We start from the raw sequence: 12,969 nt of genomic DNA, 5'->3' as shown, positions 1-12,969 counted from the left end.
GGAGCAAAAGCAGGGAGCAGAAGCAAAAACGGGTGCGAGAGCGACATTTTCAAAAGCTCCTGGTTTGGGAGCGAATCCCGGAGCGTTTTATATATATATATATATATATATATATATTATATTTTGATACATATATGTCAACAAAAATATGTAGAATGATGAATTAGATATAAACCAAAAAAAAAAACATAGATTGAACCATATAAAAACAATCACCTAGAAGTTATAATCTTCATCAACCACGTCCACAAGTTAGTAACATGGTAACATACAACATATTGAGTCTCATGATTCATCAATCTTAAAGTTTCAAGCTTTCAAAATTCAATATATAACATTTATCATCATTGATCACCAAAGTTGTACTTGTAAGCTAAGTGTAATCATTACAACAAATAACATCTAACATGAAATGAAATGTTATAAAATGAAATGAAATGAAACAACTTTCAACTTTCATGAAGCATCATATTCATAATTCATTACTAATGAGTTATAATTGCCAACTTCAAACTTAAATTGTCATATATTGTTTAAAAAAATATCCTAATAAATATGAAAGAGTCAATAGTTATAAAAAATAACTAAAAACTAGAAAAGACAAGTAAAGTTATTATCTATTTCTTATGCTTGAGCCTCTTGCCACCACAACAAATGTCTAATTTTTTAGTCTTGTTGGAAAATCAGGATCTTTGTCATTAATATCACCCTCTAAGCATTAATATCCAGAGGTATCTTTGTCATTATCTCTGTATCTGTATAGGGATCTTTGTCATTAATATCACACTCTAAGCATTAACATAAGATAGAAAAAGCATAGCATGTCAAGTCAAGATTTTGTTTGAGTGATGCGTACATTTTTAGGAGGGTCATGATAGAGAAGTTCGACAACCAATGTCACTAACATCAAAGTACATAGAGGGATTGGTGCTCTTTATTAAATACGAGTTCCATACCCTAATACATGACAAAATTCAATGGAAACATTGCAATCCCTCAATCCTGAAATCCTCAAAAACTGACAAGTCTACTGGATTTTGAATGAAATCTAAAATTCTACTTTCTCCATATGAAATCCAATGAGGTCAGAAGTTGAACCACTCTCAAACATCATGAGTCGTTTCATGGTAATGTTAAAAATTTAAGTAAAAGGATGATCATTAAGCTATCCCACTCAACTTATTTGTTTCTTCGAAAAAAATTGCATTTGGAACATTACTGCAAAAAAAAAATTGCAAAAAAGGCTAAACGCTCCCGAAAAGGCAGGGAGCACAATTTTGTTTTAGGGAGGGAGCGATTTCAGGAGCGCGCTCCCAAGTCGCTCCTACCCGGAGCACGGATTGGGAGCGGGATCGGGGGGGGGGCACTCCCACGCAACACTGGGCACTACTACTAATATGTTAGTCACATCAACAAAGGAAGAGAAAAGCAGCAGTCCAAGCCAACCACAGAGTAACAGTACATCAAGTTCCCGTCTTGGAAAGGCTTCAGGATCATCTTGCAGAGAGGATTCTAGGAGGGGAATCTCTTGGATGTGGTAGACGTACACAATGTCAGGCAGCGTTACACTCTGAAATGACATGTGACAGGGGGGGGTTGATGCTGTGCATGGAGATAACATGATCAGTAACCAAGCGGCAATTAGATCTTCAAACATGGGGGACAGTTTGGGTTGTGACAGGCCTGCAAAACATAATGCAAACAATGAATCTCTTTGTAATGTTTACTGATAGATTAATACTGATTTGAAGATGAGCACTAGCAATGAAGTTGGAGCTACCCGAAATGATGATGGATATAGATCCTTCACTCCTAAACATGCTGATAAATGCATTAAGAGTATTGAGGAAGTTGGGAACCTAATGCAGATTCCAGAAACAGATCAACCTTCTTCATCAGTATTCTGGGAACAGATAGATCCTGTAGAGGGTTTGGCTTAAGTAGAGACATTCATTCCTGGTCCAAATGCACCTATTGGTTGGGGGTGTGCATGTTTGCAATTTTTGTTTCCTGTTTCAGCTGCAAAGTACCAAACAGTTGCAAAAAATATATATGAAGACTGCCAATTATCAGCTAGCAGCAAAAATCTTACTGGGTTTAAATTTCTATGGAAATGATTATGTTCTTCCAACAGGTGGTGCACCTATCCTTGGTCATGAATATCTCTCCTTGCTCAAAACACAAGCCAAAGTTGTTTTGGGATGAGCAGAACATGGAGCTTGCCAGCCTCCTCAATAAGTCAATATCAGTTTTCTATGTAAAGATCATTATGGTTGAACTTGGGGATCTTTATGATGTGACTCATACAAAGCCCCATTCCTTGTCTCAGAAAAGTTTTCATGTCAACTTTCAAGGAAGCTATTCACTCATAGATTCAGATTATCTTGTTTTGCTAAGATCCCTGACTGAAATTTTCAATGCAATTGTTAAGTGCCAATGTCCAGGAACACTACTTAAAAATCTAAGAGCCTTTCTATGTGACTTGACAATTTGTTGTGATGGGACAGTAAGCCATGCTAGTTGGAATTTTGAATGTGGGACTGTCAGTTTTCCATAATGGTCTTGGGATCCAGGGACTTTTATGGAGGAAGGTTTCCATTATAGTAGGTTGTTTTGCAGGATCGCAGAGTGTGTCAATGATGTTGGGATGGTACAACAGCTATATGTTGGAGCGATCTACATGTGAATTTGGGATACTGGTATTGTTATGCAGGTTCTAGATTGCTTGAGGGAAAGCAATCACAGGAAGGGAGGATTATAATGTCCCTTTACAAGAGGATCAATTTAATTGTTCATTTTTACTTGGAGAGAAAAGAAAAAAAACAACATTAAAAGGTGAAATGAAGAATTAAACTATAAGGGGTTATAAAGAGAAAATCCATGATATTTTGATGAACCATGGAATTTCAGTGACCCATGGTATTTGAAGAGGAAAAGTTATGAAAAGGAAGATGGGAGTTCATTTGGGGTATGATTGAGTATTGATATTTTGATAATTGCTCTGAGAGCTCTAGTAGCTTGCGGTGTGAGGGAGAAACCCTTGCTATTTCCCAGTTTCGATGTTGGAATATACACCCTAGCTGGTGGCAGTCAGTTTTGGTGATTGTAAAGCCACCCTAGCTGATCATTTGCCCTTGCATAAGAGGCTGAATTGATTATTCAAGGAAGCAGAATTCAGTAATCCAGGAGGGCCGAATTGGTTTATTCAAAAGGGCCGAAGCACATTGCCAATTAGCTGGAGGAGTCAAGTTGCAGAAATAAGGAAGCCAAAAGCCCAGAATTTCCAATTAGTCCATCTACCAGGTTTCCTCAAATTTTTGATGCAATCTCCTCTCAGAGATTATTAATAAAATTAGTTGGGGTTTGTAGCATTTTCTCTTCAATTTTCTGGGTTTGTAATTGCAATATTTATTTCTATCATCAAATTTATGGTGTTTCTGGTAAATTTTTATGCAGTATTTCTTGCAAAAAAAATCATGGGAAATTTATCCAATAAAATTATAAAAGAATATCACACGGAGCAAACTGGATGATTGACTGATCTCAATTGTACTCTTGTTTCCACACTTCACCTGGGAGGTTAGTCTTTGACTCGAGCCCAATGGGACCTCTTCTAAGGCCTAAGGGATTAGGAAGAACACTACTAGGGAGGCACTGATTGATGTAATATGTCCAAGGTAATCCATACTTATCACTCTCCAACTCTCCTTGATATGAATCTCCATTCCTTGGGCTGGTGGTGATTGGTCATTGGGATTGGCAGCTTTCATACACAACATTGAGTTAGGGCTCAAAAACTTGGTCCTGGAGGTTGATGCAACTAAAAGAAAGTTAAAAGCATATAAAGCCACAATGAAAGAAAATGTAAAATGCAAAAGATGGTTGGGACATTATTTAGCACATGAACAAAAGCCTAGCATGAGCTCTACTGCCCTCATTAGCCATCACCCAATTCTTCAAGCATTTAATGCTTCATCTAAATAAAGGAACTCTTGAAAGTCCCAACCCTGATGAGTGAGAAACTGCCGCATTTTAGGGTAGTGGAAAATACAAAAGCAAGCTTGGGCTCCTAAGCTATACACCAAACACAAACAAATCAGTAAAGTAAAAGCATGCCAAGGAAAGGGGCAACTCATCCCACCATGATTGCTCCCTCCTTACATCTATACACTCAAGATGTTGGACCCCCATTAGTTGGGCTCATGGCTGTGGCACCTACACTAAAGCCTTTCCCATTTAGTAACCACCATTATCACACACAGTTATGGATTGATGGGCTAACTTGGGACATGTCACTCCCCTTCAGGGCTGGGAAAACCTAATGGAGGTGCTGACCTAATCATCCCTAATATAAGTGAGGTAACGTGTTTACAAGTCCCGATGTAGTTAGACATTTGAAGTTGTGCTTTGTGTGAAGTATTCTTGTGGCCTTAGCATTAGATATGGTCCACTACGATGCTTTAATGATTTTTTCTAATGATTAGTGATCTCTCTTGATCTTGGGAGGTTTTTGGCAAATGTTCTCACAACAACAAAGACCCCTTGAGGGATGGGCTTGACCTTATTCAGCACCACTCTAGAGGTTGTTGTACCCTATTCAAAGAGAAATTATGAACTCCATGGTCCAGTGTGGTCCCTTTAGAGATGAGCATCGGTCTATGAGATGATTCCACATGATATTTGACCCCCATATGTACCTCTAGAAGATGAAACGTTCAGCCAATGAGCTTGAGCATTGAACTAGTTGATGATGCACCCAAATGGACCCAGGACACCCCCAGGCTGGCCTTGACACTATTTAATGGACATTGCTTGTTTCGGAGCCGAGATGATTGTTGGTTATCATTGAGATGACTTCGGAGTAATTCACATCACTTTTGGACCCCCAACACTTATTATTTTTCCACGTTACTCCTCTTAACCTTAGAAGAGTGACGTAGTGCATAATTTGGATGACATCATGGTTGAGGAGGCACTTTATGGAGACATACCCATGCAATTTGAGCTTTTCTTTGAGTAAGGAGCACTCATGATCCATCATGATCCATTTTTTCACTTGCTTGATGTACCTTGAGCATTTATGAAGAATGATATCACTGTGGAAGTCATTATTCCCCACGTGTGGGCTATTTTTGGCATTTGTGTTATATTTTTAAGCTATCGTAATGTCAGCTTGTGACATTAGACTTGTTGAACACAAGCAAACTTGTTTGAGGGCTTTGCTTGTAAAATTATGGAATAAGGCATGTTCGACCTCATACAAATAGAGGAGGCCTTATTTCATTTTATCATCATCAGTCATTCATCACACTCTCCTCTCTTTGAGAGTACGCATTAGTCCTTGTCTCTTCTACTTGGCCAAAATGTGGTCTTTGTTGTGCGAATTGCCCTTGGGGAAGGTATTTTACTTGGAGGTGGCTTCCTGGGATTGATTGAAGCGATTCTTGTGAGAATTTTGTAACTTTATTGCATATTTTCTATATTTTATGTTTTTATAGGAGTGAACATGGATACAATATTTGTGTATTCTTATTTTATTGTAAGAGAGGTTCAGCTAAATTTCTATATAGAATGAATCCCTCTCATTTGTTAAGCATGATTGGATTTGTGAAGAGATCCCCTCCAATCCTAGCTAAAAATCTGTTGGGGGGAGAAGTTAAGGGGCTTATTCAATGTCGGTTCACCATTTCTCATCTCATAAAAATGAATTTGACTGCTGGAATTATGCTTGCAAAGTCTGTCCTAAGGAACTTTTGTTATACTTCAAAAGAATGGCTAAGGTTGAGGTGAAACCCTCCTAATTTCTTGCTCTTTTGTCACTGATCAATTCACAAGTATTTGCTGCTGTCATTTCTATCTTTAAGGGGCTGTTACTGTCTTTTGTTGTTCATGATTAAATACACCTTTACTATTATATTTTTGTTGATTGAAAACACACACCCTTGGAAGGGCCTTCATCTTAATTTCCCACTTCAAGAAGCCCAGATGGTTGACTATAGCATGTTTGTAACAGCATAGACACACCTTATTTTATTTATATTTTGAACCATCTTGAATCTAGATATTGACTCCATTTTACCCAAATAGATTGGCACTTATCTTGATCCACCATTCCATTTAATCAAGAGTATTTTTACACTTTTACTTAGGGATTCTCTCCTTGTGCTCAAGTAAAGCGAGCCTAAAAAGAGAGAAAGGGTTGGTGTGGTGACAATGGGCAACCTTCCTAAGCTCCCCTTGGGTTGCACTCATGTTTCATGGCTTTACAAGTTTGGGAGATAACACCCCTCTTCTGCCAGAGGAGAGCTGACCTAATGTGAGATAACAATGGGAAACTCTCCTAATTGCCCCTCCCATCGCACTCCATAAAGGGACTTGAAAATCTTTGAGTGCAGCTTTGGGAGGTAACAAGTCATACTAAAATCAGATGAACTACACTTAAATATGCCTGACAAAACATATTATAAGAGTTGTGACTCATATAAACATTTTTAAATTGAAAATAAACCTTAGGACAAATCAACAAGGAAAAAGCAAAGACATTATCATGAAACAGCTATATAACTAGCCTTACAGGAAGCGCATCTTGTTCAACTTGCTCAGTGAATCAGGCATAGACCCCATCAAATTATTCTCATATAAGTCCAAGCTCACCAAGCTTGTGAGATTGCCCAGTTCATCAGGAATGGACCCAGTTAAATTATTACTGTAAAGCTCCCTGCATCATGTAAACAAGATCAAGAAATAATCAGAACTGCATGCTTCTATGTATTCATCATATGTGAATTGACAAAAAATTATGCATGTGTATTTAAAGACTTCACCCGGTTATCCTCCTAAATACTTCAACAATGTTTCCTTGCTCATAACAACACTCTTTAGATCCCTAGAATCTCGACAACATTATAATCATTAATGAAAATGAATAATACACCACAGCTAACTTTAGCTTACACAAAGATCTTTGAAAATAGACCATAGCCAAAGTTTTTGGTAATTATGCCACGATGCTTATAGAGGGGTTGTCTATATTGAGAATGCATGCTTAGGATGAAGGCCAAGCCACAAATATAGCATGAAGGCCAAGCCACAAATATAAATATTCATCCCAGTTATTACAGAAACCAATTAATAAGCATTACAGAAACCAATTAATAAGCATTACAGAAATCAATTAATAAGAATAAAAGACAATTCCATGCAATAGAAGGAAAGTGAGGACTTAGAACTAAATGTAAAATGACATAACCAACAATTGAAATGTGAATTTTAGAACATAAGAGTTACTTGATATTTGTAATGGAAACAGGAAAACTCAATCCAAAAGCCAAATATATGAATCATAAGGTGCACCCTCATCATATCTATGGCACTCCTCGCAATATTCAAACTCAAAAAACATTAATGTGTCTATATATTATAACTATCAACAAGGAAGATATTTCAATGTTCAAACTCAAGGAATTAACAACTGTACATTTCAGTGGAGTGTAACACTTTACAACTGTACATTTCAGTGGAGTGTAACACTAATTTAGGATAACTAATAGAACTATGATTAAACTATACTTTTATACTCAAAAACTGTAATATTATCTAAATTATATAACATATATTAGTAGTTTATATAGAGTTATGTCATTCAGGATACACAAGATGCATACAGGGTTTATATATATATGGTCAAGGCCAACCTAGTCAAACTTGATATGTAGGCCCAATAACCCTCTTGGGGTGTGTGCCCTGTTATGTGAAGCCCATAACCCCTCTTGGGAGCCCACCTCACTTGAGTTATGTATAAATACACAACTCAAGCTCCCATTCATATCATATCAACTCGTGATCTACTCTTCTTCTATAATACATACTACAAAGTGTGATAAACCTAAGAGCACTTATATTTGGTGTTTTTCTCTTGTGATTGGCATTTTTCTCTCTTGTGCACTTGTGCACTTTTGTTTTCAACATACTTGTGCTTGGATTTTTCATTCTCCCTCTAGTGCACTAGACCTATCTCTCTCTAGCAAACTTGTGAGGAGACTATTTCAGAATTTGGGTAAGATTGGTTCCATTGATTTTCTTATCAATCCTTGTAAATATCAACATGCTATCCAAGCAAGTGTGAACCTTACTCTCAATTCTTTTGGCTGATCCAAAAACTATTGACTAGTGGCATCTTTGTTACAATGTGAAACTAGGGTTTTAGTGGATCATTTCTTCTAGGGTTTTGTAGGGATTATGGAGATATAAACCCTAAAACCAGGATTGTGCCTTCTTTTTGGGTGTTGTTCACTACTTTTCACCCTTCTTTTGGACGAGCACCTCCATTCCTAGAGTTTCCTAGGGTTTTATACCATTTGGATCTATAAGAGAAATTTTTTTAAGTATTCATTCCATAAGTAGCCTTCATTTTGTAATTGTTCATCCTATGGGTTGTCTCCCATCTTAATGGGGCCAACTATCATTCTTGGGTGGATCAAGATTCAAAATCAATGCCCTACTTCGAAGCAAAGATCTATGGATGTACTTGGAAAAGTTACTTCCTATTCAATATGATGACAATTATAACCTCGTGTGTTTGAACTTCGAAGAAAAACAAAGCTCTTGCATTGATCACTCTTCATGTCAACACTAATCTCATTCATTATACTAAGGAGAACAAAAGTGCGAAAGGAATTTTGGAATACCTTTAAAGCTCTCTTTGGAACAATGAATACTACTCAATTCAACCACCCTAACATCGAACTCTACAAATTCATGATGGATGACTTCGACACAATTGAGGAGTATATTACAAGATTTAAGAACTTGAAGGCTAACATTATTCAAGAAAGTGGAAAAGGAAAAACAAATCTAGAACTTGTAAGTATTGTTTTGAATTATATTTCTCTAGTATCCAAATCATTTGCTCTTAAATTATATAGTATTCCTTTATTTATCAAAGAACCTGTCACTCCTACTCTTGAGGAGGTTTTCTTTAATCTCCTTCAACATCAAGTAACTTTAAGGAATATGGGCAAATTACCACAATCCCCCCCAAGCCCAAGACTAATGTTAAAATTGGCAACTAGGGCCAAATTCCACTTTGGATAGCTCATTTGATGGAGATGATGATTGCATTGAATTCCTCTTTTCAAGAGGACCAAAATCGACCTAAAGATCATCAAATTTGGACAAGCATAAATGTATTTTTGAATTTATGCCCATGTGTAAATTGACAAGGTCGGCCACATCATCATGTAGGCTCCTAAAGCCTAATGATCGTGTCTCTTGACCCTCAACGATTTGTATAAATATAAGAGACCTCAAACCTCATTTAACGTCATCTCATCTCACACATTCTTCTCTCTCCTCCTCTCATTGGTTCGTACAGCTTAATGGGCATCTCTCTTCCTCAAATGTGTGGCAACGAAAAGACGAATTGCAGGATGAATTACAAGGCCAAAATTTCAAAGATTGTTGCAGGTTTGACCAGCATTGACCAGGGGTGATCTGACCTCCTTTGACTGCAGTTTTTGTGCCAGAATTTCGTTTTTGGCAAGCCACATCTATTGGCACAGGAACCGAAGCATTCTGTTGAATTTGACCACAAACCAATCGCAGGGTTGACCACAGACCTAACCGCAGAGTTGACCGCATAGTTTCACCAAGTTTGACTGTTGATTTTGTGATTGTTTTGCGCTGACTTTGACCACTTCAGAAGACTGAGTTTGAATGCCTTTGACTGAGCTCCAAGTGGATTGTTTTGCGCTATGTTGACCACCGTTGAGTTTCTGATTAGGGCAGGATTTGACTGTTGTTGACTGCAAATTTGACAGGGATGTTTTGAATTTGATTTGGCAAGTCAATTTTGACTTTTTGTACTCTCTTTGTGCTGAACATTTGATATAATAATAAGAAAAACTGATCAAAGGGTTTTCCCCATCTTGGGGCTTTTCCCTGGCATTTGCCAAATATGGTGTCCTCTTGTCTTGGCTTGTCTTCTGCATTTTTATTGTTCATGTTCTATCTACAGTCACTGTCAATGTAATTTATGGTTATGTGATTGCTATTGGAAAACTAAATTGGAAATTGTCATTGGGTTGCTGAAGGACATTGAAGTAATTGTGCAAAGCATAGAACATACCATTGTTATCTAAAATTTAACAACTAAGCCCATCCAAAATATTTGTTAGCCCCTCTTAAACCCAAGTTTGATTGCGGTAAAGCGGGGCAATAAAAATCCTCCAAGACTCCTTCGTCAAAAAAGACAAAAGGGTATGTTGCTATGACAGCAATGATAACACCAGCATGTTATGGCACCAACATGTCAGTCACATCAATTATGGATCTTTCTAACAAATGAGTCAACCACATATGGTTAATGATCTTCCATAGATTGATCCAACCAATTTTGTTTATGAGTGGTGTATGGAGGAATCCTTGTATTCACCTATAAGGTTATTCTAAATAGAGGGCTCTAGGTGATGCAAATAAACTAGGGAAAGACAACTTAAATTGGACAATGCTCAATTCTTCTTTATAAAGGAGCAATTTATCCTAACCCTAGGCTAGCTAAACACTACTACAAGTGTAATGTTCCAAACGGAAAAATATGGTAGATAACAAAAGCAAAGTACTAGCTATAGCTATAAAATTCAAGTATGCACAGCCATACACAAATAAACACTGAGATGTGGGCAAAAACTCTGATCCATTATATTAATATAATAAATTATCAGTAAAATAATTGTGATAAGAGAAACCTAGGATTGCTTACAACAAACAAGGCCAAAGCCAGGTGGCAAATCAATGGCTCCAAGTGCCCGAAAAGCTCCTAGAAGAAATTGCGCCCTATCTGGTGTAAAGTTGTAAACTACTGCTGCAGCTGGAAACAGCCATGTATTTGACCCCTCAAAAGTGCCCAGAAATTTCTACAATTTTTGCTAAAGTCTCCCCACATAAAACCCAGAAAGGGTTTGGGCAATTTTACAGACCGCCTGGGACCCCAAATTTAAGCTCACTCCTCCCAACTGGCAGCCAAATCACTACAGAATCTTTTTGTTGTTTATGGCACCAAAACTACAAAAATTCTAGAAAATTAGGAGCTGGCTCCCTGATGCTAGGCCAGCAAAACCCAGAAATGTTTCAGGTTGATTTTGACCTCCCGGAATTACCCAATTTTGTGCTACACCCTCCTTTGTTGGTTTTGCATCCCCCTCGAGCCACTACTGCAATTTTGGTCTCAATTCCTCCCTCAACGGCTGTAGATCTCCCTACAAAATTCTCCCAGAAGATGAGAGTGAATTCCTCCTCAATCCTTGCACAACCCAGCTAGCAAACAACACCACGAATTTCTGCCCAAGAAAACATTGTGCAGGCCCTAGAAATGCCAAAATTGGTTCTCACTGGAGCAGCAATCTCCAACCCTGAAACTTCCCACGAAGTCTGGTCAAATATCAAGGAATTTTCTCCTAATTTCTCCCGCTGAAATTCCCCTTGCAAGCCCCACAACCAAGCAGAACAGATTCTAGCATTGCATCCTCCTGGAGGTTCGAACTGGCAGAATTATAGCTGGAAATCAACCACAAACTCCAGTAATCTCCTCTCCAATAAGCTTTGAAATTCTCTCCTAGGGTGGCACTCTCAGTCCACCGAAGAGAGAGCTGAGATCTCCACCCATAAATCTCCTTGTGCTAAGCACTGGTAGTCTTGGCTAAGCAGCTCAAGAGTACTCTAAATCAGAAATTCAATTTATCAAAAAGCCCCCAAAATGATGCCTCTTCCTTACTTATCTTTGTTGCCCCTTTCTCTCCTTGTGGACCCCACCAATTCGACCTCCCTCTTCTTAGCTTGATTTTCCTAAGGGGTTTGAATTCCCCCTTTGGGTGGCCCCCACATCCCACTACCAATTTAATTTTTCCTTTTCTCTAATGTTGGTGGCCTCCATCTCTCCAAAAATTAAGTGAGGAATCCCTCCACCCACTTTTGCTAAGTTTACATGCCAAAATATTTCCCAACACCCAAATTGCAAAAAAATGGAAATTCTTCTTAACAAAATTAATTTAATTGGCGACATTACAACAAGCCAAGGTTTATTAATATGAAAAGATAAAGGGGTACCTACACATGTAGAAGTTAGAGAAAGGGTTTATTTAATGATTGGATCAACAAAGGAACAAGATAAACCCTCAAATAGGCTTCAAGTTGAAGCTTGGCTAAGGTTTAAGGTTTCTAGAGCACAAAATAGTTAGGGAAAGATGACATCAACCCTATTTACGGAAGTTTTACAATGTTCAAGGTTAGATTTTGTTTTTAAAAGGTTTATATAAGCAAAACGTGGAATTTAACCCACAAACCTTCACTCAAAACAACCCTACAAGCAACTCAGCCCTAGAAAAGCCCTAGCAGCTTGCCTTAAAAACCCTAGGATATATAAAATAAGAGAATATTTTAGTTTTAATGATTTTTTATCAACACAACTTTAGCCAATGCCTAATCCTACTTGGGCAAATGGATTTTTAGAAAGCAAATTGATTGGGGTAACGAGGGGCCATATGCTTTCCTCTGGTAAAACCCTAACTATCTTTTCTATGAAGGGAGAAATTAAATAGAAGATGCACACTAGAGTTCTTATATGGTTTTCAAGGAAGAATATAATTAACATGTACAATTTTACCAAGATTTCCAATAAACAATAGGCCTTTAGTCATGGAACATATAGAAACCCTGGCATTAATCCATTCACATGCAAAGTAATGAAAAACCCTCAATAAACTTACAAATTCATCATAGAAAATCCTTCTTTCAATCCCAAAAAAACATCCCCAATGCAATAGTAAATCTCCACTAGAAAAATGCTCCATAAAATCACATCTTTACCGAGCAACAAAAAGGCAAAGGCAGTTCACACTCTTTTAACTTTTAAGAGAGGTTGAATTCACATGTGTGATGATGAAAAAAGTGAGTGAAGGGATCCTCTATTTATAT

At 37.6% G+C, this 12,969-nt stretch overlaps 1 protein-coding gene across 1 annotated transcript in view; it reads right to left on the bottom strand.

Moving 5' to 3' along the window:
- The window catches only part of LOC149180851 (somatic embryogenesis receptor kinase 2-like), a 111,362-nt gene that overhangs the window by 78,109 nt on the left and 20,284 nt on the right, over positions 1 to 12,969 (bottom strand). Inside the window, exon 4 of the mRNA XM_089416333.1 lies at positions 6,575 to 6,718. Within this exon, the coding sequence (XP_089272459.1) occupies positions 6,575 to 6,718 (144 nt within the window). The remainder of the gene's footprint in view (positions 1 to 6,574; positions 6,719 to 12,969) is intronic.

The sequence above is a fragment of the Pinus tabuliformis genome, chromosome 3_2, assembly GCF_031772625.1.
Source record: "Pinus tabuliformis cultivar Carrire ecotype Pingquan chromosome 3_2, CPIR1, whole genome shotgun sequence".
In the NCBI taxonomy this organism is placed as follows: Eukaryota; Viridiplantae; Streptophyta; class Pinopsida; order Pinales; family Pinaceae; genus Pinus; species Pinus tabuliformis.
This window is presented reverse-complemented; position numbering and strand designations above follow the sequence as displayed.